Here is a 23,093-nt window from a genome sequence, read left to right as displayed (position 1 = left end):
CCCAATGGAAATACCAACACATTTCTTCTAAAATCAAGACATGCTGATTCCAAAGTTCATATGGAAAAACAAACAAGGGGAACAGCCAGGAAAACTCTGAAAACAGCAATGAGGGAGAACTAGTCCTTTTATATATTAAAAGAGAATATGTATCTCAATGATTAGCAACAGACAGACCAAGAGAAAAATAGAAAGTCTGGAAATTGATCCCTGAGCCTACACTACAGGAATTAAATATACGATAAAGTAGACATTATGATACTGTGGAAAAAATATAAACTTTTAAATAAATGATGTTTGGACAACTGTATATTGGAAAACTATCAGGTTGGCACCAAGTCTCAGAGCTTGCCCTGTATAAACACCAAACGAACAAAGATATAAATGGAAAAACACAATCACAGAAGTACCAGAGGTAACTTAAAACCTGAAATAGGTCATGTCTTTTTAACTCTGACTCAAAATGCAGAGGCTATAAACAAAAAGGTAAAAGTGATTGCATAAAATTAAAAAGATTTTTAAGGGGCAAAAAACACCACCATCAGTGAATCAAAACATACATGACCAACCTAAAAAAATATCTGCAACTCGTATCACAAACAATATGTAAAGAGCGCTTAGAAATAAAGGAGAAAAAGATCAACAACAGTAGGAAAACAATTGGTATAAAAATAAATACCAAATGGCATTTAAACAAATGGGAACCTCACTTATAATAAAAGAAATACAAATTAAAAAACTACATTGAAATACCATTTCTCACCCACAAGCAAAAAATCCAAAAGTGTGACAACAGAGTCTATGGGCAACATTCTGGGGAATCAGGCACATTCATATATGGCTTGTTCTAGTGAAACACGATACAAATCCTAACTGAAGGAATTTGTCAATGTCTTTTAAAAGTTACAGATGCACTTACCCTCTGACCATACAATCCCATTTACAGGATTCTGTCCTACAGATGCACCTGCGTGAGTATGCAACGACATGTTTATAAGATGACACACTACAGATGGTTTGCTAACAGCAGAGGACTCGATACAATTCAAGATTATGTTAATATTCCATTAACCTGATATGTCAACAAAATAGGTACTTTGTGGCCATAAAAATGACTGAGGATAATCTCTACATACTAATACAGAGAGAGTTCCAGAAGATATTCTTAAGAGAAAAGTTAAGATGTAGAACAATATATATGTTATCTTTTGTATAAATAAGCCTATACACAAACACTCACACTCTCACACAATTTGAATTTGCAAAACAAAAGACTCAAAGGGTCAAGCAAGACACTAATAAAAATGGCTATCCTGAGAGAACAAAGTACAAACTTCATTGTGCATATATAGTGGATTCTTTCTATATAGTTTAAATATAATTATTTTAATTTTCAAACAAAAAATGTAGAAAGAATAACTTATTAAATTCCCATAGACCTGTCATCTACATTTAATATTGGTATACTTTTGACCTTTTGGTCATGAAAACGCATTCAGTTCAGTCACTCAGTCGTGTCCGACTCTTTGCGACCCCATGAATCGCAGCACGCCAGGCCTCCCTGTCCATCACCAACTCCGGGAGTTCACTCAGACTCACATCCATTGAGTCAGTGATGTTTAGTATATAATTAGGTTTGTAGCTTTCAGCTTTGAAATTTTAATTAAGAAATTTTATAATTTAACTTTTTTGAGAGAGGTAATGCGTTTTCTTTGAGCTCTTTGAAAAGGGGGCTCAAAGAAAACGCATTACCTCTCTCAAAAAAGTTAAATTATAAAATTTCTTAATTAAAATTTCAAAGCTGAAAGCTACAAACCTAATTATATGCTAAACTGTGACACAGTCACCTTGATGAAAAATTTACTTTTAGAGATTTCAGAACACAGTTTTAATTACACAATTGACCCTGGAACAACACAGGTTTGACCTGCATGGGTCCACTTATACACTGCTATTTTTCAGTAAACATGTTGACTTTTTTTTTTTTTTGTAGATTTGCAACAATTTGAAAAAACTTACAGATGAACTGTGTAGCCCTAGAAATATAAAAAAAAAAAAAATCAAGAAAAAGTTAGATTATGTCATGAATGCATAAAATATATATAGATATACATGTAACATGAAGAAGGCATGGCAACCCACTCCTGTATTCTTGCCTGGAGAATTCCATGGGCAGACGAGCGTGGCAGGCTACAGTCCACGGGGTCGTAAAGAGTCAGAAACGACTGAGTGACTAACATACACAGGTAACAACAAAATGTGAGTTAATCCACTGTTTAAGTTGGTGGGAAGGCTTCCAGTCAACAGCAGGCTATCAGTAGTAAGTTCTGAGGAAGACAAAAGTTATACACGAAATCCTGACTTTGAGGGAGGTAGGGGTGGGGGTTGGTGCCCCAACCCCTGTGTTGTTCAAGGGTCAACTGTATATCCATAGAGGGATGCATGCTAAGGAAAAGACAAAAATACAAAGATGTACTGAACTTTCTTTCGTAGTTTTAGCATTTGTAATAATATAAATATTAGTATTCTGAAACTTAATTCTTATGTTTAGAAGAAGAAATACAGATTTTCTAGAATAAAGATTTTCTTAGAGAAGAGAAAGGAGTTACAATGATAACATTGAGGAAAGTAAGTCAAAGCACAGGGTAATTAAAACTAAACTGATTATGTATCTAAACTCTTAATTTTTAACAACATGTACTTTCCAGTTCTGTCCACTTAAATTCTCTAGAAAAAAGTCATCTCTGTAGCAATAGTCACTCCTAACGTCCAACCTGGGGTGTCTACCACTACTGTCCAAGGCCACTGCAAGGTCCAAGACGAGTCTGGGGCATCTGTGCCACTGAGCAGGAAAGCTTTTCAAGACTGCAGAGGTCCTGTCAAGAGGTCACATGAGCTAGCTGAAGGGGTCTCACTGCCTAGAATTGTGACAAGACTAATGATTAAAACATGCCAAATCAATAAAAATCCGTGACTACATGATTGAAAAAGGCAGAAAAACCCCTCATTTCTCACTCCTTTAAATGGCTATTATGCAACTCCTTACTCTGACAATGAAGGAGTAAAGGGTGCCTGCATGTGTACGCTCAGTCACTTCGACCGTTTGCGAATCTTTGCGACCCTGTGGACCACAGCCCGCCAGGCTCCTCTGTCCATGGGATTCTCCAGGAGGAATACTGGGCTGCCATGCTCTCTCGTATGTCTCCTGCATTGGCAGGTGGGTTCTTTACCACTGGCACCACCTGGGAAGCCTGATGAAAGGGTGAGTATTAGCAAAGATCCTCTCTTCCTAGTAGGAACTAGGGTTCAGGGTAACCAGATGGCCCCAATGCAAGAAGAAAAGTTTTACTTTACATAGGATATGAAAAGAATTAGGAAAACACCATTTTACAAAACTTGATGAAATGTATGAGTTCAGCAGGCCAAGAATTATTATTTGGTGTTTAAACCCCCCAGTAAATGGTATATGCCAAAGTTACACCTCACAGAGCACTTTTTGGTCTCACGGGTGAAAACAGGAATGGACAGGGGAGGGTCCAGGCTGTCATAACCCTCATCCAGAGGTTTATCTGAGCATCACTAAGAGTGGGTCCCTGGACACTGAAGCTGGTGCCCAGAATCAACACTGGGGTATTCTAGTCCCAAATGATGAACCTGAATTCATCAAGCCCCTATATACAGGATACAGGAGATGAAGAATCAAACTCAGCACCACCCAAGGAAGAAACCCTGCTCATCTAGAAGACCACACTTCTATGGGCAACTGGCCCATTTCTTGAGAGAGAGAGAGAGAGAGAGAGAAAGAGAGAGAGAGAATGTGTGCCAGGCAGGGAAATGAAAAGAAAGTTACGACCAGATGTAGTGCATGGTTCTTGATTAGTTACTGATTTCAACAAACTGGCTTCAAAGGACATTTGGGAATATGGACAAGGAACGAAAGGAAAAAAATGTGCTGAAATAAAGGTTGGAAACTGTTCACTGAAAAAAAAAGAAGCCAGTTACAAAAGCAACTCTTTTACTACATCATTTTGGTATAAAAGAAAAGAGTATATGTACATATATATATGTACATACACCTGCACAGAAAAAGACCTACAAGGATAGCAGTGATAATCTCTGGAGAAAGGAAAGAGAAGGGGGCGGGGTGTGTTTGCTTGCCTTCCTTTACTTTTTTGCATCTCTTGGCCACACTACACGGCATGTGGGATTCTAGTTCCCTGAGCAGGGTTTGAACCTACACTTCCTGCACGGGCAGCAAGGAGTCTTAACCACTGGCCCACCAGGGAAGCCCTTTGCTTGCCTTTTTATTTTCTAACTTTTTGCGATGCCTAAGTGATGTTTCTACAGTACATCTCTTGAAGACTTTAAATAAGGTTTTAAATTTCATCACTGCTAATCTATGAAAGACCATCTAAGACGATGTACGATATTCCTAAAATATGCTAAGTGGTCTGTTCATCGAGAGCAGGCAGAGTTCTTGGGATGCTCCTCAATTTGGAACTTTGCTGCTTAGACAATTCTCTGAGAAATCAAAGATTTCTTCCCCAGACTATAGCAATGCTGTAGGATAAGGCAATGGCATCCCACTCCAGTACTCTTGCCTGGAACATCCCATGGATGGAGGAGCCTGGTAGACTACAGTCCATGGGGTTGAGAAGAGTTGGACATGACTGAGCGACTTCACTTTCACTTTTCACTTTCATGCATTGGAGAAGGAAATGGCAACCCACTCCAGTGTTCTTGCCTGGAGAATCCCAGGGACAGGGGAGCCTGGTGGGCTGCTGTCTATAAGGTCGCACAGAGTCGGACACGACTGAAGTGACTTAGCAGCAGCAGCAGCAGCAGGGAAAAAACTAATACCACTTAAGGTCTGAGAGGGGTGGGGTGATGCTTTTAGAGAAGAAATTAAAGTCAGTGTTCAAAAGGGGTACCACAAATGCCTTGTCAAGCACATTTCACTTTCACTTCCCTCGTGTGAAAACGTTACCAGCAAAGTTCAAAATATCTTTCGGAGAAAAGGGAGACCAGCAGGACTGAACACAGCACTTGAGTCCCATGAAGAAAGCCACGGATTAGGTGTGCCTGATGGCAGAGTCACCCTCTGACAATAGAGACACATTCACACCCACTGACAGACTCGCTATCAGAACGACTTTCTTTAATCATCACTCTCAAATTGAGAAGATACACTAGAGGCTCTAGAAGGGTGACTTCTGCAGGTTTCTATACAAAGAAAGATCTTCATACAAAGATCTGTACAAACAAAAGTCATGTGTGCTGCTTTAACAAGTCTTGGGAAGTGTCTACAATGCATGTGAAGGCGACTCGAGCAGAGAAGACAGAAACGACAGCTGAGGCTCTATCTTCCTAGACTGTGTGGTCTGATGGGGCAGGCAGGTGGAAAACACACACACCCAGACACATGGATGCCTGAACACGCCAAGCACCACGAAGAAAAAGAGCAGGGTGTCCTGAGATCAGAAAGGGGGCATTTACTTTACAGGAGGAAGTGACATTTCGGTTGTGACTACAGAGTGAGTGGGAGCTGGCCAGGCAGAGAGTGGGCGAGCCTTCCACATTAGACTGTGAGCAAAGGTGCTGAAGCAGGAAGGAGCAGAGGATGGTCACCCAGGGGCAAAGGGAAGACTCACCTAAAGTGAGGCTGCAGAAATCCACAAGGGCTGTACGGTAACCATGTGACTCAGGATTTGGGATTTTACTCCAAGTGTCAGGGGAAGCCGCTGGCCATCCCAAACGGGACAGCGGTCACATCTGAGCTACACTGAGAATCAACGTGGAGATTGGCTGGAAGCTCAAGAATGAATGGCGGGGTTGGGTGGGTGGGACAAGTCGAGAGGCGGTACAGAGAAGATGTGAAGCTGGATTAGACGAGGCTGCGTGCGTGTCAGTCACTTTAGTCGTGCTGGACTCTGTGATGCCAAGGACTGTAGCCCACCCATCTCCTCCGTCCATGGGATTCTCCAGGCAGGAATAGTGGAGTGGGTCACCACGCCCTCCTCCAGGGGATCTTCCTGACCCAGGGATAGAACCCACGTCTCCTGCAATGCAGGCGGATTCTTTACCCTCTGAGCCACCTGGGAAGCTGGTTGATGCTACAGGGGTCCAAACTATACCCTGAAGGCAGAATTCAGCCCAAAGCCGGTTTGGGTAAACAGAGCTTTATTGGAACACCACCCCGCCTGCTCATTTACGTATGGTCTACAACGGCTTTCACTATCAGGGCAGAGCCGAGTAGCTGTGACAGAGGCCGTTTGGCCTAAAATATCTGCTATGTGGCCCTTTCGAGAAAGTCTGCTGACCGATGGACTAGCAGGGTGGCAGTGGAGAAAGACAAAGTTCACTGTGTAAAACTGATAGTCGCTATTTGCAGATTCCATAATCTCGCTAATATTTATTTGTAACTTCAAAATCAATCCTCGGCAGGTGCTTTCACAGTCACCCCGGGCACGCACACACTGCCAGGAAAAATCTGGGCTGCGTGATGCCTGATGCCTGTGTTCCCAGCTGAGGTCAAACGAGGTCGGGCTCTGACTTCTTGCTTCAGCTCTTACATCAATACTATAAGTGAGCTTACTTTCCATGGTCTATTTAGGACCACGTTTTTCACATTTGGGGGTGTTTTTTGTTTGGGATTTTTAAATGACCCCCAAGCATCATGATGAATGGGTGTCTAGTGTTTCTAAGTGTGAGCAGGCTGAGACATGTCTTACAGAAAAATACATGTGTTCGCTAAGCTTCATTCCAGCATGGGTTATAGTGCTGTGGGCTGCAAGTTCAACGCTAATCAATCAACAGTGTGTATTAAAGAAGGTGTCATTCAACAAAAACACACATAAAACACAAGGTTCTGCAGTGATCGGCTGATGAAAATATGACCAGAGACTCACAGAAAGCCAATCCTAGGGGCAGTGGTTCATCGTCCCCTAACGTGGCACCCGCAGTGACTTCACAGAATGTAACCACAGTGAAAAACAAGAGTGGCTGTACTGGGGAGGCAAAAATCAATACAATTCAGTGATGGATTAAATATAAAGTAAAATGAAGTTGAGGATGACTCTCCAGTTTCTGATATGAACTACTGGGTGGAAGAAGATGTTGTTTATGGAAATAAAGATTTCTGGGAGAAGTACACACTTCGGGTGGTTGAACAAGATTTTTCTCTTTTACACGTTAAGTCTGAGATGCTTGTGAGACATCCAAATAGAGATGTCGTGTAGATTGTGGGCTTTGTGACTTTGGAGCACAAAAAAAAAGGAGTCTAGGTAAAGACACAACTTTGGGAGTCACTGACACACAGAGGTGGTGTGTGAAAGCCCTCGGGGATAGTTATGGTCCCCCAAGAGCAGGAGGAACTCTGCGCCTTCCTGAATTCGTGGGCAGGTGAACTTTAATCTTTATCAAGGTGCTTTGATTTGTTTAATATAAAAACACTTAGAGGAGGAAATTAGGTTAACCTGGTGGCCTGTATCTTTGTTGTTTAGTTGCTAAGTCGTGTTCCACTCTTTGTGACCTCATGGACTGTAGCCTGCCAGGCTTCTCTGTCCATGGGCTTTTCCAGGCAAGAATACTGGAGTGGGTTGCCATTTCATCCTCCAGGGGGATATTCCCCACCCAGGAATCGAACCTGCGTCTCCTGCACTGCAGGCAGATTCTTTACCACTGAGCCACCAGGGAAGTATCTAGAACCAGTATCTGTATCTAATCTAACCAGAGTAATGGTCATACTCCTTGATCTAATAATGCTTCTTTGAAGAACTGATCCTAAAACCCAGACACCCCTTAATGTTACCCTGAGTGACACTGAGAAATGATTCAGGATAGAAGAACCAGAAACAACTTTAACATCTGGGGAATGTTACACTAACAAAACTAGCAATATTTTCCTCTGTGATTTCTTTGACAGATTCTAAACTTAGAAATGTCAACCCCTCTGGAGGTTTAATAAATACCACTTCTGTTTCCTCCCAGCTTTCTTTAAAAATGGATTTTTTAAAAAAAAATCCATTGATATATTTTACCTTTCTCCATGAAAATGCAGGCTGCTTCAGGGTAGGGGCACTCATCTGTTTCACTCACTGCTGCACCCCTAGCACCTAGAGCAATCGCTGGCTTCCTGAATGCGCTCGACAGACTTTTGTTGAATTTAACAGTTTAATCACACAGAATTTATGTTGGTATAATGATGTGAGGTGATAACATCCGTTGAGACTTTTCAAATTGCTATCACGTGGTCCCGTCCCCATTTGCTAAATCAGGTTTCCTTTTCCCGACTGCTTCGTGGAAACTTCTTCGTCATCTATTAAATGCTCACAGACAACGGGGCCTTAAATCTGGAGCACCTATTCTGCCCGCTGATGGGGCTGTCAAGTTTCGTGCCAAATCTGAAGCTTTATGGTTTGGCTTAACACATGGCAGAGCTGGTCCTTCCACTGCTCTTATCTTTCAGACCTGACTGTTCTATGCGCCCAACACCTTCTCTTTCAAGAAGACCAAAAGGAATCAGCATTTCAAATTTTAAAACATTTATTCAGGTTCTGACTGAAACAAACAACATTTATATTCGGGGGCAGAACAAACATATTTACAAATTTCTCTTATCAAGGAAGGGACTGGAAGGACTTTCTGCTTTGCAGCTAGAGCCTAGTGGATAGGGGCAGGGGCTCTGGGTCCAGGCTACTGGGGGGCAGGAGGAGCCGGGGATGGGGGTAACCTCAGCTCAGCCACCTGGGAGCAGCTGAACCTTCCACTACCTCTGGAGTGTAACACAGCGGGGACATAACCTACGCTGCTGCATTACTACAAGGTGACAATGATTTAACAGAACTGAAGCCTGAGAACAAAACTGGAACTTCCAAGGGCTCTGTAAGTATTAGCTGTTATCATCTTTCCATAACTTTTCTTCTTAGAGGTCTCAGTAAGGTTATTCTCAGATCTCTGTTTTAGCTGCTCAAATGGGCTCATGGCTTGGCTGCCCCGAACTATACCCTCCTCTGCACCAGCTACCAGACTAAGACCTTGATATCATCTCATTTGCTTGACACTCACCATCTCATTTCTTCCTAATGGATGGAGAGGAGGCAAACGGGACAGCAGGGCGGGGGTAGGGCGGGGGAACGGGCATTTGTGACTTCCGTGCTCCAGCACCATCAGCCCCCACCGTGGCCGCCCCCGCTCCAAAAAGGATCCCAGATCCTTCCTATTGGGCATCCTCTCCGCTGAATGTTGCACCCCTCCCACTGCCCCATGTGGAGCTGGGTGGCTGGCTGGTCAAGCCAAGAACACACTCCAGTGTCAGGAGGGCTCCAGCCCTGCCTTATGAGATCCTGGACAGGTTAGTTAGTCTCTGTAAGCCACGATTTCCTCTTCTGTAAATGGAGAAAATCATAGCGTTATGTCAATTAATAATAATCATATATTGTTAGTGGGAGACATTCCTGCCTATTCAGTTCTGGGCTCCTAGCACTAAACTGGATGAACTACAGACTGACCAGCTCTGGGGAGAGAAGAGAAAGTAGCCCCTGAGAGTACAGATGGGGCCTGGAAAAGATGGAGCCTCATCCCTCCCGGAGTTGAGGCAGGCAGGCTGGAGGCTGGAGGCTGTCTCAGCTAGGAAGGGTGCCAGAGCTGCAGTAAGGCCCTGTCAGGCCTCTCTGACTCCCACCCACCCAAGGCAAATCTCCATCAAAGCAACTACCATCGGACTCTAAATATGCACTGATTTCTCATTCTGAGTGCATTCCTCTAAAATCGGGTTCTCAATTAGAAATGCAAATTCCCGAGCCCCACCCCAGACCTACTGAAACAGAAACTGTGAGGGTGGGGCCTGGTGATCTGTTTTAACAGGCCCTCCGGGTGACTGACAGTTTCCAAAGCTGGAGGAGCACTTTTCCCAAACAGCTCCCCAACACAAATGCTTCCCAGAGAGAGAGGCCCAGTGTCATGCTCTCGGACCCTGACATAACTTCCAGGAGTGTAACGAGGCGGACACACGGCCAAGATACACAGAGTCAGGGACAGGAGGAGCCTGGCTGGCTGTGGGCAGGTGAGTCGGGGACGGGAGGAGCCCGGCTGGCTGTGGGCAGGTGAGTGGGAAATAATAAGCAGGTGGAAGCAGAGAGGTGAGATGACATCAAAGGGGAGGACAGGAGGAGGAGCAGCTGCCTGTGTCAGGGGCAGAGACGGACAAGACATAGGAGCTGTGGGATGCACTGGGCTCTCTGGTGAGTTTCACTGTGGGAGGAACAGACTTTCCGCAGCCAGGAACAGGAAATGGGGCAGTTTCATCAACCCTGCTTTATGGAGCAACCCTAAGTAGAAGATAAAGGTGGAGGAGGGAAAGAAAGGAGCAGGGCATCCAGTGAAGCAATCGGCAGCCAGGCCTTTGTATAAACAGGAAATATTGCCGGGTCGCCTTTGTTGCCCAAGCTTTTATCAGCATGGCTCTCACAACAGGGCACCCGGGGCTCCAGCCCTGAACCCCATACTTTGCAGGTCTCAGCCACACCCCTCCCCAAGGACAGGGTGCTCTCCCAGACCATGCTCTGGGTCCCTGGTAATCCCTGTCCAAAAGGTCTCCTGCCTACTTGCAGGCCTTCCCAGGGCAGGTCCCTTCCCCAGGCAGGGGACCGAGCAGGTGGCCAGGAGGCACCCCAAGGTCCAAGGGGAGGTGGAGGTGGTCGTAGGCTGGACACACACCCCAGGAACTAGTCGGCTGCAGGCCGCCCTGCACCGTCGTCCCAGGATTCACCAATGTCACGTCAGGCCAGCCCTTCGCGTGAAAGTCTGTGTTCAAGTACTATGCAGGGTTACTCGTCAGGATGGAGGAGCTCCAAGGGAGGTGCGGAGCAGTGCAAGATGGAAGACCACCCCAGCGGGATTCGGTCTGGGGTTACAATGGCATGCCTGACAACAGGGATAGGGTCAAGCTTTGGTCAGGTCAAAGGGAAAGGATGACTTGAAGCTCTACCTTAGAAAATCAGTCTTTAAAAATCAATTAATTTTTTAAAAATTTAATTCTGCATATGGCGCAGCTTGTGGGATCTTAGTTCCTCAACCAGGGATCAGACCCAGGCCCTCAGCAGCAACAGTCCAGAGTCCAAACCACTGCACCGCCAGGGAATCCCCAACAATTTTTTTTTAAGCCACTTAATGACTGTAAAGTGCTCTGAGGTTCTGTGAAACCTGTCACAATTGTACTGGTTTCTGCGATTTTGTGTGCGTGTGTTTTTGTTTAAAGTAGCTCGTGGTGACAAGCTGAGAACTTGCTCAGGGACACAGAAGGAATGACTTCCTGACAGAAGGCCCTTTACATACTGGTGCTGAAGGCACATGGCCTTGCTTTCCTGGGACAGTGGGAAGGAGCCCTCGGGGATGGGCTCAGGCAGGGCACCCAGGGGGACCGGACCCCGGGACCTCCCTCTGGACTTGGGGAGAAGGTCTGTGGTTCTGACAGCCCTGTGGGAACCACCCCGGTGGGGCTCCCATGGGCTGTGCAGCCCATCGAAGCTCACTCAGTGGCCAACATCCTGGAGTTTCTGTGCCCACGGCTGGGGGAGCGCAGTGCAGGGGTGCCTCACTCTGCCCGCCTCCTACTCTCAAGACGATGCCAAGGCAGCCTCTTCTCACTGCTCTGGCCTCAGTTTCCTCAAGTGTCTAAGGTGGATACAAGTGTGCGAAGCCTTCCCTGGGGTTATACTGTAACCCAGTAAGATCCTGAAATACTGTGATGCCAGTGTAGACTGTGAGAGAGCCTATAAAAAGAGATTCTTTAGAAATACAGAATAAAGTCACCCTGTGGTATCTGAGGAATATTGGTTCCAGGAGCCCAATCTCCTTGTACACGCCAGTCCTTTACATAAAAATTCATCCGCTGGTAGGCTATAAATCAGCTCTAGATTACTTACAACACCTGATACAATGTAAATGTTATGGAGATAGCGGCCAGGAGCACAACAAACTCAAGCTTTGGTTTTCGAAACTTTCTGTAATTTTTTCCTCAAATATGTCCAATCCGTGGTTGGTTGACTCCACAGATGTGCAAGCTATGGATATAGAGGGCAGACTGTAAATATCATGGTACTGCTAACACCAGCAAGCTTCCCTGGTCCCAGACCACCACCATATGGGCTGGGGAGGAACATGGAAAGGAGTAAATATTCGCACGCTGCCTGGTGCCCTACCACGTTCTCCCGTGCGACCCTGACAGCAGCGCAGGTCCATCACCACTGTGCTCACACCTTCCCCTGCACCACATGGCTCACGCTCTGGCTGCCTCACTCCTGTTATGCCCAGGCTGGGAAAAATTACCTTGTTCAAGAATCATTTCAATTATATTAGTCCCCTTCTCTGCACCATAAAATGCCTCTCAAATTAGCACGCATTTTAAAAAGCCTTTGGACAACTGATCCCAAACACTTACCGATCTCGTCTGCTGTTTTATTTTGTGCTTACCACTCTAGCCAAGCAAAAATGACTTTGCAAATGAATTCCATTAGGCCCTCTGCTTGTTCACCTGGTTACGCCAGCACAAGCGATCTGACGGCTTCTGCTATCGCTCCGGGTAGGACAACCTCACTTATCTGACATCTTTGGAAATAAGGTCGAGCCACAGAACTGATCTATATGAATTAATTTCCCCTCTTCCAGGAACTTAACTCTTTAAGAGACCTTAAATCTTTTCTGGGGAATAAGTCATGAACAATTAAATCAAAGAGTTTCTTTATTTATAACCATTTTCTAATGGAAACATTTCTGTAACACATTAGAGACATTCCCAGTCTCACTTAACAGAACATAACAACCATCGATTGACCATCGATTAACCTCTTCCTGACGGTGCAGGTCACACTCGTTAATGAGTAATGGTGATCACAGGTGTGCTGGAGCTGAAACTGTACCTGCTTCAGCGGTGTATGTTCCCACCAGCCCCACCCACCATTACAAATTTCCTTGAAATTTACTTTCCTGCAGAAACTCCTTCTATCAGCCTGGATTCTAGTGTTTAGTAGACACAGAACTCTGGAGGGTGTAACTTGCTGCCTTTCTACAATTTCTGCAAAATTTCAAGAACTTATACACTGCTTTTTTTTTTTTGGTCAGAGCTCTATTCATTCTTCATCAGAGGAAAAAAAAAATCAAAATTCCACAACTACCAACAAACCAGAGTTTTCCCAAGTGCTTTACCATGTGACTTTTGAAAGGACTCCAGACACATGTATCATTAAATCTGCTTCCTTGATGCTATGAAACGAGAAGTTCTCAATAGAACTGACATGATGGATCACTATTATTATGTAAGTCCTTGGAAAATCAGCCAGTTATATGCAACTCCATAGGTTGAATCAAAGGGTAATATTGATATAGAGGAAAATGGTACAAATATAGGGGAGAAAACAAAACTTATTGCAGTATCAGGATGCAGTCTGTAACTACAAAAACCCAAAGTGCCATAACCCAATGTTACGGCAGGTTCCAAAACGATCTTTCACTGAGGACAGACAGCACAACCTGGGGAGAAAATCCCTTGTCCACTCACAGATTAAACGGCATTCTTTCGGTGACAAGGTTTTATGAAGTTTACAGCATTAGCACATGCAAGAGTCAATCAATCTTAATTCTGCTTAAACACAGTGGCATTTAATTAATCAGAACCTACTAGAGTAAAAGAAGTTAGGCAAGAATTGCTAAAACAGACCACTTTCAAAAACACTACAAATCTCTTCAATGCTATGTTTAGAAATAAGTGGCTGGAAAACCACACAATTATTTTGCAGTTTTAGAAGTCTGCTACTTTTTTTAAAATTGGCAACTATTTCAGTGGCTTACTTTCTAATGGTAAAGTCACCCATCAGAAAATTGCCAACTGAATGATGTTGCCCATCACATCTTTTGTCTTTTCCATTGGCCCTAGACCAAAGATGGAGGGATACGGGCTACAAGTCTGACTTGTAGCCAGTGCCATGAACACCTCACTGACTCGTTGTAGAGAACCTGGAAAAACAGGTATGGCTTTGACTGACTCAGAACCTCTAAAGAATCTGACAAGTGTCCTTTCTAAACCTGAATGAACCAATATTGCATCAAGTTGTCAAGATTCTTCTGAGCCCTCTCTCCTCTTCCTTCGAGAGTAGTTCAACTTTATGTTAGTTTGTTTTTTTTAATGACTTATGTCAGCTGCATTCTGTATGTAGGATCTGTTAAGTAAGGTTCTAGAGAGCCACAAACAGAAGGGTGAAATTCAAAGGGTCAAACAGAAGATGGCCTTGTGAGGGTGAGGGATGGTTAGACACAAGTACATACAAGAAAAATGAAGATCAGAACTGAGGAGAGAGCAAGCTAACTAACCAGTCCAGGGCTGGTGTGACGTAAGTTATTACTTAGATATATTAAAAGGAAGTGTCAGTTCAACAAGTATTTATGAAGCACCTACTAGGTTTAGGAACTGCAAGGCTACTACAGGGGACACAATGATGACTCAGACCTGATTCTTGCCCTCCAGGGGCTCTCCATGAGGCAAGAACCCTGAAGTAAGGGGACCATTATTACAGAACTCTGTCCAGCTTTGATCACCACCGTTTTTTTCTGGTTTTGTGGAGAAATGAGAGCTCTTTTCTTTTTTGAGAGCAGAGGACCCAAAACAGGCTCTGTGAGGAAAAAGCAACAGTGACTCAGTTACTGCCTTCAAGTATATGAAAGGTTTCAGGAAAAGAAACTGAGGCGTGAAAGAGAACAGGTTGGAATGACAACAGATGAGATCTCAGGCCGACCCCAGAGCTTCTTGACCATCAGATTCACAGAATGCTGGAACTGGTCACTGAGGGAGTTCCTAGGGTGGCCTTTTCCTGGAAAAAAATGTTGTGGGTGAACAGACTATTCCAAGTCACGACCATTCACCTTCCTGAATGCAACAGGGTGAACTCATTTCTTCCGAGGTCCTCTCCTGTGCTGAGCTCCGTGCTCTCGCGAGGCCAAGTTTGGTCTTCTTCCACAACTTCCTCCCCTGAGGGATCTACGGAGCGACCACCTGATCTATATCCCAAAGCTACGCGGAATCAAGGATCTCAGCCAGGCAGCAAAGTCAGGAATTCATTCTCTGACAGCCATGTAAGATGAATAGGTCCACTGGTGATAAAGCTGGGGACGCCAAATGCCAAAAACAGAAAGTCTCCAAGCGGCCTGTGCAAATCAGAAGCGTGCTGCATTTACAAAGGTATAAAATGTAAGTAATGAAAGAGGGAGATGGAATCTTCTGCAAATTAGAGATGCTAATTTCTAAGGAAATTTCTAAGGAGATTTGTAATAGGTATTTTCTGCATTCATAAATACTTTTTTGATCCCAAAGAAAGAAAATCTTTCTAGAGAAAATAAAGAAATGGAGGTCTTCCCTTTATACCTCAAGAAACATGACCATGACCTCCAATTAAAATAAATAAATATATATTAAAAAAAAGGAAACATGAGCATGTAAGACTTAAGAACTGGTTAAAGTTCTTTTTTTTTTATCTTCTTTTTTTTTTTTTTAATTTTTTTATTTTTTTTTTAATTTTAAAATCTTTAATTCTTACATGCGTTCCCAAACATGAACCCCCCTCCCACCTCCCTCCCCACAACATCTCTCTGGGTCATCCCCATGCACCTGCCCCAAGCAAGCTGCACCCTACGTCAGACATGGACTGGCGATTCAATTCTTACATGACAGTATACATGTTAGAATTCCCATTCTCCCAAATCATCCCACCCTCTCACTCTCCCTCTGAGTCCAAAAGTCCGGTATACACATCTGTGTCTTTTTTCCTGTCTTGCATACAGGGTCGTCATTGCCATCTTCCTAATGGTTAAAGTTCTTAAAGGCACAAACATAAAGGCATTCTATCTTGAGTCAGACCACAGTTCATCTCTTGTTTAGTTTTGATTTTCACTTCCCATCCCCCCTGAACTCAAGGACAGGGACCGACCCCACACAAACGTCTGTGGAATGGATGTTCTAAAGAAGTGCCCTGTCTATAAAGTGGGGGTGAAGGTATCTACTTTGTGGGTCTGTAAGGAGGACAAGTGGGTCAGTGTAGGGAGAGGGTGTGCCAGAAACTAAGCTACAATTATTACCATGAACTTCAGGCATCTTGGCTTCTTTTAGACGAAAAATAAAGACCTTCCTATATTCCAGGTTTTCCATTTTCTTTCTCTGCCTCCAATCCTCACCCCTCCCAATGCAGTACTGCCACACGAAATGGAACTATTACGATTTGGGGCCTTTCAAGTTCATGCTTCATCGGATGTTATATAACATCTGCTGGCATTATTCTGAAACTCGCCTTTGACAGCAACCTGAAGAGCTTGAATTGTCATCATGAGACCACCAGAAAGCACTGGCAAATGACATGTTCGGAGAACAATAAAAAAAGTTCACATATCATACCCTTTTGAGTGTCGCTACTTTGTTCCACTCAAAGGTGGTTCCTTCAAGATCGGTCTCTACGCAAGGAAGGAAGAAATAAAGAAACAAAAAATAACATATGAAGAATATAAGCAGCTGCAACTTGCAAAAAGCACCAAATTTTTTTTTTGTAGGAAAATCACGTTAGGTGCATGGATTTAGTCCCTGGCTTGTGATCGGGTGGATGTCTCCCCTCTGAGGAGGCCATTGGTAAGTAAGCCACCTCAGGGCGCTCCCTTTCCTGGCTGGCAGTCTGGGTTACCAATGGATCCTGATAAAGGGCAAAGATTATCTTTCACACCTTGGGATATTTCCCCAGAGGCACAGCTGCAGCCCCTGAAACTCAGTTTGAATGGTTTGTTGCTTCATTTTTAGAGTTGCAGAGAATGTGCCATGGGAGAAGAGAAATCCTCTACCTGAAACCAGCAGAAGCTCAGTGGGAATAAAGAGTCTGGAAAGGTCACAGAGAGGGTCAAAAGAGGCTCTTTCTTCCCTGGCCATAGGGGGCTTATTGTTGCTGGTGTCCAAACTGGAAAAGGAATGGCAGGAGATTAATAATTGAAATGTTGCTATTATTGGTTTTCTAAACTATTTGTGGCTTATTCTTTCCCTGGAGTCATCATGCCTGTAAGCAGCTCAAAAGATAGAGGGATTTAACATGTACTGAGAAAATGCCTACTACAGCCCGATGCTTTACATATACTTATTTCTAATGGAGCCCTGGAACAATCAAATAAGGCTTTGAAAAGAAGGAAAAAAAAAAAAAAGCTCAGAGAAGTTAAGTAACATGCCCAAAGCCATACAGCTAGGGTCAAAGCCCAGGTTTCTCTGATTCGAGTATTATACCACACTGTCCAGGATCAGGGGTTAAAATTAATTAATGAGCCTTGATTCACTTCTCAAATGTGGTAAGAAGGAAAACAATATTTATACTCACTCATTTTTAAAAATATAAAACATAAACACAGGAAAAGATATTTCTGAACATGTGTCATCAAATTCTTTTAATGGAAGATGATTCAGAATCCATTTCTTGGTAGGTGTCTTCAGGCCCATCTGATGACAGACTTTGATGCTACAGTTTGGGGAAGTCTGACTGTATGAGCCAACAATAGTGGACAAGGCACAGCCCAGGGAGAGCGGAATACAGTTTAGGGTCCTCTAATTTAGCACCTGCGGCACTAGAAACCTTTGTGGTTGGCCTCTGCACTACATGTTGGAAAAAGCCTTGCAAAGCAAGTTGATGGAGTAAACATAACTGCAAGGAGAATGGTTAACCTTCTAAAGAAAATAAACCTTTTTAAAGCAGTTTAACTTGATCAGTACCAAGCCATTGAACACTACTATGCTATTTAGAAACCTATCCTTAAAAGCAGGCTGTGGAAGGCTGATCACACTTTCCTACCCGTTGATTTGTATTATCAAACATACCCTGTTTCAAACAGATCACTTCTCTCTAAATACCTGGCAGTTCAGGATGCTCCACTAATGCACTCAGGCCTTTACATCAAATCCTAGCCTCGGGCAATTGCACCCTATTTAAATAAATGAATATACCCCTGAATTCTGGCTTAAATGCCTCACCTGTCATTATCCTTCTCCTGAGAAGAATCCAGGGTTCAAACCTTTTAGTAGGGTGAAAACTATCAGAAATCGCTCTTGGAGAATTCCACAGGAAAAGCCCTGCTCCTCTGGGATACACACAAGGAGTCCATGTGCTCCGACCGGGATGTGGTAAAAATCAGGTTCCCTAAATGCAGGGGGCGTTGCCAAAGGAGGGAAAAAGGAGGTCACTGAAGTCTTAGAGGCACTCATCGCAGGAAGTAAATGTGGGTTCCGCAGCGCAATGCCTGATTAGAGGGGTCACCTGTCTGCTTTAGAGCATGACCAACAGTTGCTTTCAAAAAAGACCCAGGCCTGAGCTCGGGCAGTGATGCTGGACTGGTTCAAAAGGGGTGAGGAGGAAGAGAAGAATTACAAAGATTCGAAGAAACTCTCGCAGAATCAAAGGGCACAATGCACAGGAATGATCAAGAGAGCACACACACAAGACTGAGGGGCCCAGGGGTGGCAGAAGTGACCACGTAGGTCAGCTGGGACACAGAAGGCAGGCTTGCAAATAAAAAAAGTGAGCTCGAGACCTTTGAGATCTGAGATTATGCTTAAACCACAACGTCTTCCACACCCACAGGTCTTTATCTGGTGTCATGTGCTAAAAGAGCAGGGTAGGAAGAGCCTGAGTGCCAAGGCTTAGCCGCAGGGGGATGGCCTACATTCCGTATGGATTTAGATGAGAAGAACAAGAGGGGAACAGCACGGTTCCCAGGACGGCTTTCTACAAAGTTGACAAAATACCTCCCAACCCACATACCCAGCCCCTTGAGAAAGGGAAAGCAGCCTGTTTTACTATAGTTCTGAATTCAACGCCAAGTTCCTTCTCCAATGCTCACCGGGAGTGTCCAGCAGAGGGAGTCTCAAAGAGGTACTTAATAAAGAGAAAATTGTTTCATTTTAACACTCCATAGACAGTGGGAGCATTGACTGTAGCCCCCTCCCAGAGACTCAGAGGAACAATGAATGCCCGACTGGGTCCTCCTAGTATGTTCACAGAGCCACCGGGCTGGCTCCATTCTGTGTGGTGGAGTGATCAGAAATTTTGTTTTGTTTTGTTGAATGGTTAAATGGACCTTGTGTTCTTCAGAATCAAAGAGGAAAGCCCCTGGAATAACATCTCTCTGTTGCCTTCTAAACAGGCCCCTTTGTTTCTAAGAGAGTCTGAAAAAAAATATTTACAGTCCATAGGTTATTTACAGCCTCGTTACCCAGAGCCTGACTGGTAACTTTATTCCATCCAGAAACCTAATTCATTTGGAGCTCTGGAACTAATAACAGATTTTCTTTTCAGATAAGTTTTTTTTTTTTTTTTCTAATCTGCCTTTATAACAGAGATAAAACTATTAATGCGTTCCCTGTCTCACTGGCCATGACTGTTCTCCGGATTTATAGAGGATTAAAACCTCGCCCCTCCTCTCCATTCCGCACAAACCCTTGCCTCCTCTCATTTGCTATTTCATCCACAGGGTATCTGAACAAAACCGAAAGAAAGCCAGATGGACTGACGCTCAAAGTATGTAAAGGCTGCTACTTCAATGATTTCATGAGAAAGACATTTTCACGAGGAAAATGACTGAAAAAAAAAAAAAATCAAACACCCTTTGGTTCAAAATCCCTCCTACTACAAGCACACACACACACACAAAAAACACACATCGAAGTGTAAAAACTTAGTTGATTCCAGTTTGATTTCTGGCTGAAAACTGACAGAACTGACTGAAGAGAAACGAAAGAGGGACTGCAGGGGAAACGGAGTATTTGTACCTTCCGTTCTTGTCTTTCTTCCTAAAGACAGACGAGAAAAAGGACCCAACGCCAGGTGAAGGTGCACCGCGCAGGTTTACCCAGACCGGCGGAGACCAGCGTCTTGGCCGCCTCCCCGACTGGCAAACCCAAACTACATTTTCCCTTACACACGCTAATGCGGGGAGATTTTCGCCTATTTCATTGTTCTGCCTGGCTCTGAAATGGACTTTTCCTCTCTGCCCCCCTCTCATCACCTAGCCCCGCACATTCCGATCCGACAGCCCCCCAAAATCTGAGGCTCGCGAAGAATAAAGGAGTGTGTGTTTGTGTGTGTGTGGTTGCGGGGGGTGGGGGGTGGGGGGAGTGGAGGGAAACGGGAAGGGAGCTGGGAGGACGGAGAGTGGAAACAGATCACCCTAAAGGTAATTTTCTTTAGGGTGGGGGGGTGGAGATGGAAAGCTACACCGCATCACCTTTATTTCTTACAAATAAATAAAAAGCACCGTCACGGGTCTGTCTTTTTTCCTGGCGCCCCCTCCCACCCAATTTCTTTTCTTCGGCCAGTAGCCCACCCTCGCACACCCCTCACCCACCCCCCGCCTCTTTCTCCATCCTGGAAATAAGATCTGTTTGATTCCGGATTCCGGCCGATCGCCGGGCGACCGAGGGGGTGGCGGGGAGGGGGGCGGGCGACCGGTTCGAGCCCCGGGGGTGGGGCGCGGGGACCCGGCGCCGGGGGGCTGCGGGCCGGGGGTGGGGGGGTGCTGCCCGGCGCGGGGCCGCGGGCAGAACAAAGCTCCGGGGGCCGGGCGGCCGGGCGGGCGGGGGTCGGCGGAGTCGGCGGGCGGGCGCCGCTTACCTTCGTACACGGGGGCCATCGGGGCCGGGGTGTCCGCGATTCATGGCAACGGAGAAGGGATCGCGGCGCGCGAGCTCGGCCCCCCCAGCCTCAGTCGGAATCTGCCATCTTGAGCCTGTGTCTCCGCTCTCGGCGCAGCCGGGGCCGCCAGCGCCCGCATCACCGCCTCACTTGGCCGGCGCCGGGGGAGGGGGCCGGGCGCCGCCGCCGCCGCCGCCGCCGCGGCCCGGGCCCTGCGCGGGGCTCCCGGGGGCTCCGGGGGGCGGCCGGGCGGGCGCAGCGGCCGAGGCCGAGGGCCGAGCGGCCGCGGCCCCCGAGCGGGTCCGCGGTGGGGCGGGAGCCGGGGCGGGCAGCGCGCGGCCAGTCCCCGGCCGGGGCTCAGCTCAGCATGGCTGTGTGTGTTGGGGAGGGGGGCGCTCCGGCAAAAGTTGCACGGGAGGCGGGGGAGGGGCGGGAGGAGCCGGGGGAGGGGCGGGGGCGGGGGCCGGGGGCGGGAGCGGCGGCCGAGCGCGAGCGACGAGCGAGCCCGGAGCCAGGAGTCCGCGCGCAATCGAGCGCCGATGGCACGGATGCGAGGCGGGGAAGGCCGAGCGCAGGGCAGGAGCGGCCGGGCTGGTGCGGGGAGGCGGTGGGTGGGGGGCGGATCCCGGGAAGCCGGGGAGGTTAGGCGGCTCCGCCGGGCGGCGGTGCACGCGCTTTGGTTCTGACTGGCAAGGGGGAGCCGGTCCGCGGGGGTGGCACCAGAACTTTGTGTGCACGCGAGCTGGGCGGGAGGGGAACCGACTGGAAGGGAAGCCTCGGCCGCCGACGGCTCGCCCTTTCTCGCACCTGGTTGGCGCTCCCCGAGATGGGTTTGGAATGAATGAATGAATGGAGGAGTGGGCGCACGCGGTCCTCCCCGGACTCTCGAGTGAGTGGAGGAGCTTTGGAAACCCAAACGAGGTCAGAGATGCGGGAGCCATTCGGCGCACGCTTATGAAATGCAGCCTTCGGGTGTTCGCTGGATTCCTGCGGGAATCTGGTTTCCGCCCCCATCCTCAGGTCTACGAGGTCTGGAGGGTTAATCCCCAACCCCTATCACCTAGACGAGTGGTTGCCACCGATTGTTTCCCAGGCCTCTGCCTTCCTCAACGCTCTGCCTCACAGAGCTTCAGACGCGCTCCAGACTCCCCAGCCCCGAGGCTTGCCAGTCCCCTCCTGCAGCTAGTCTTGGGTTCTTTGATGGGATGCCTGCCATCGCCCCCAACTTAAGACCTGATCTTCCTCTTAGGCAGGGTTTTTAAAACTGTGGGTCATGACGCAGTAATTGATCATAACAGACATTCAATGGACGGCAACCAACTTTTTAAAATAATGAAATGTACTAGAATAGAAAGTATTAGATGCCACTGCCCTTAGAATAATTGTTTCATAAACCCTTTGTTTCAGTTATATATACTGGACAACTGCACTGGACCAGGATACAAGTTGTATTTCCTGCTGTGGGTCATGGGTCCAAAAAAAAAAAAAAGTTTAAAGTCTGTATTTGGGGGATGTAAAATAATGAACAAATGATTATTTTCCTGCCACCTCTTGCTTATCCTTCCCCATCTCCATGCCCTGTGACAAACCCCCGTCTAAAAAAACCTCCAAAGACAAGCCCTTTTATACACTCACCTTGTTTTGTTAGGAGCACATCATTCCCCCTTTGCCACTGATGACCTTTGACTCTGCTGTCTTCCTTGTCCCCATATTTAATGCTACACTTTGCACTGCTTCTCTGAGCCTAATGTCATTCTGATTTGCAGAATCCTTGACTACCACTGCTGAAGGGGCTCTAGAAATCATCTGGGCCAGCCATGCCCTTTTAGAACTGAAAGGATGAGGCCCAGGGAAATGAAGTATATTGTCCAGGGATACACAGCGTTAAATCTTGGGGTTCAGTATGGAGATTCCTTTTAAAACTAAAGATTAGAACTACTGTATGATCCAGCAATCCCACTCATGGGTGTATATCTGGAGATAAACCATAACTGGAAAAAATACATGCACCACAGTGTTCATTGCAGCGCTATTCATAGTAGCCAAGACACCGAATCAACCTAAATGTCCGTCAACAGAAGAATGGATAAAAATGTGGCACATATATACAATGGAATATTACTCAGCCATAAAAAAGAATGAAATAATGCCAGGGGCAGCAATGTGGATGGATCTAGACATTATCATACAGAGTGAAGTAAGTCAGAGAGAAGGACAAATATCACATGATGTCACTCATATGTAGAATCTAATTTTTTAAATGATGTAGATGAACTTACTTACAAAAAAACAGACTTACAGATATTGAAAACAAACTTTTGGACATATACACACAACTATACATAAGATAACCAACAAGGACCTACCGTATAACACAGGGAACTCTACTTAATATTCTGT

General features: G+C 45.9%; 1 protein-coding gene across 4 annotated transcripts in view; it reads right to left on the bottom strand.

The window, feature by feature from the left end:
* HIPK2 (homeodomain interacting protein kinase 2) overlaps nucleotides 1-20,880 on the bottom strand; it is a 206,734-nt gene extending 185,854 nt beyond the window's left edge. For all 4 annotated transcript variants that reach the window (XM_018046873.1, XM_018046874.1, XM_018046875.1 and 1 more), the window contains exon 1: nucleotides 20,673-20,880. In XM_018046873.1, the coding sequence (XP_017902362.1) occupies nucleotides 20,673-20,691 (19 nt within the window). In that variant the 5' untranslated portion in view covers nucleotides 20,692-20,880. The remainder of the gene's footprint in view (nucleotides 1-20,672) is intronic.

Source organism: Capra hircus, chromosome 4, assembly GCF_001704415.2.
Source record: "Capra hircus breed San Clemente chromosome 4, ASM170441v1, whole genome shotgun sequence".
In the NCBI taxonomy this organism is placed as follows: domain Eukaryota; kingdom Metazoa; phylum Chordata; class Mammalia; order Artiodactyla; family Bovidae; genus Capra; species Capra hircus.
This window is presented reverse-complemented; position numbering and strand designations above follow the sequence as displayed.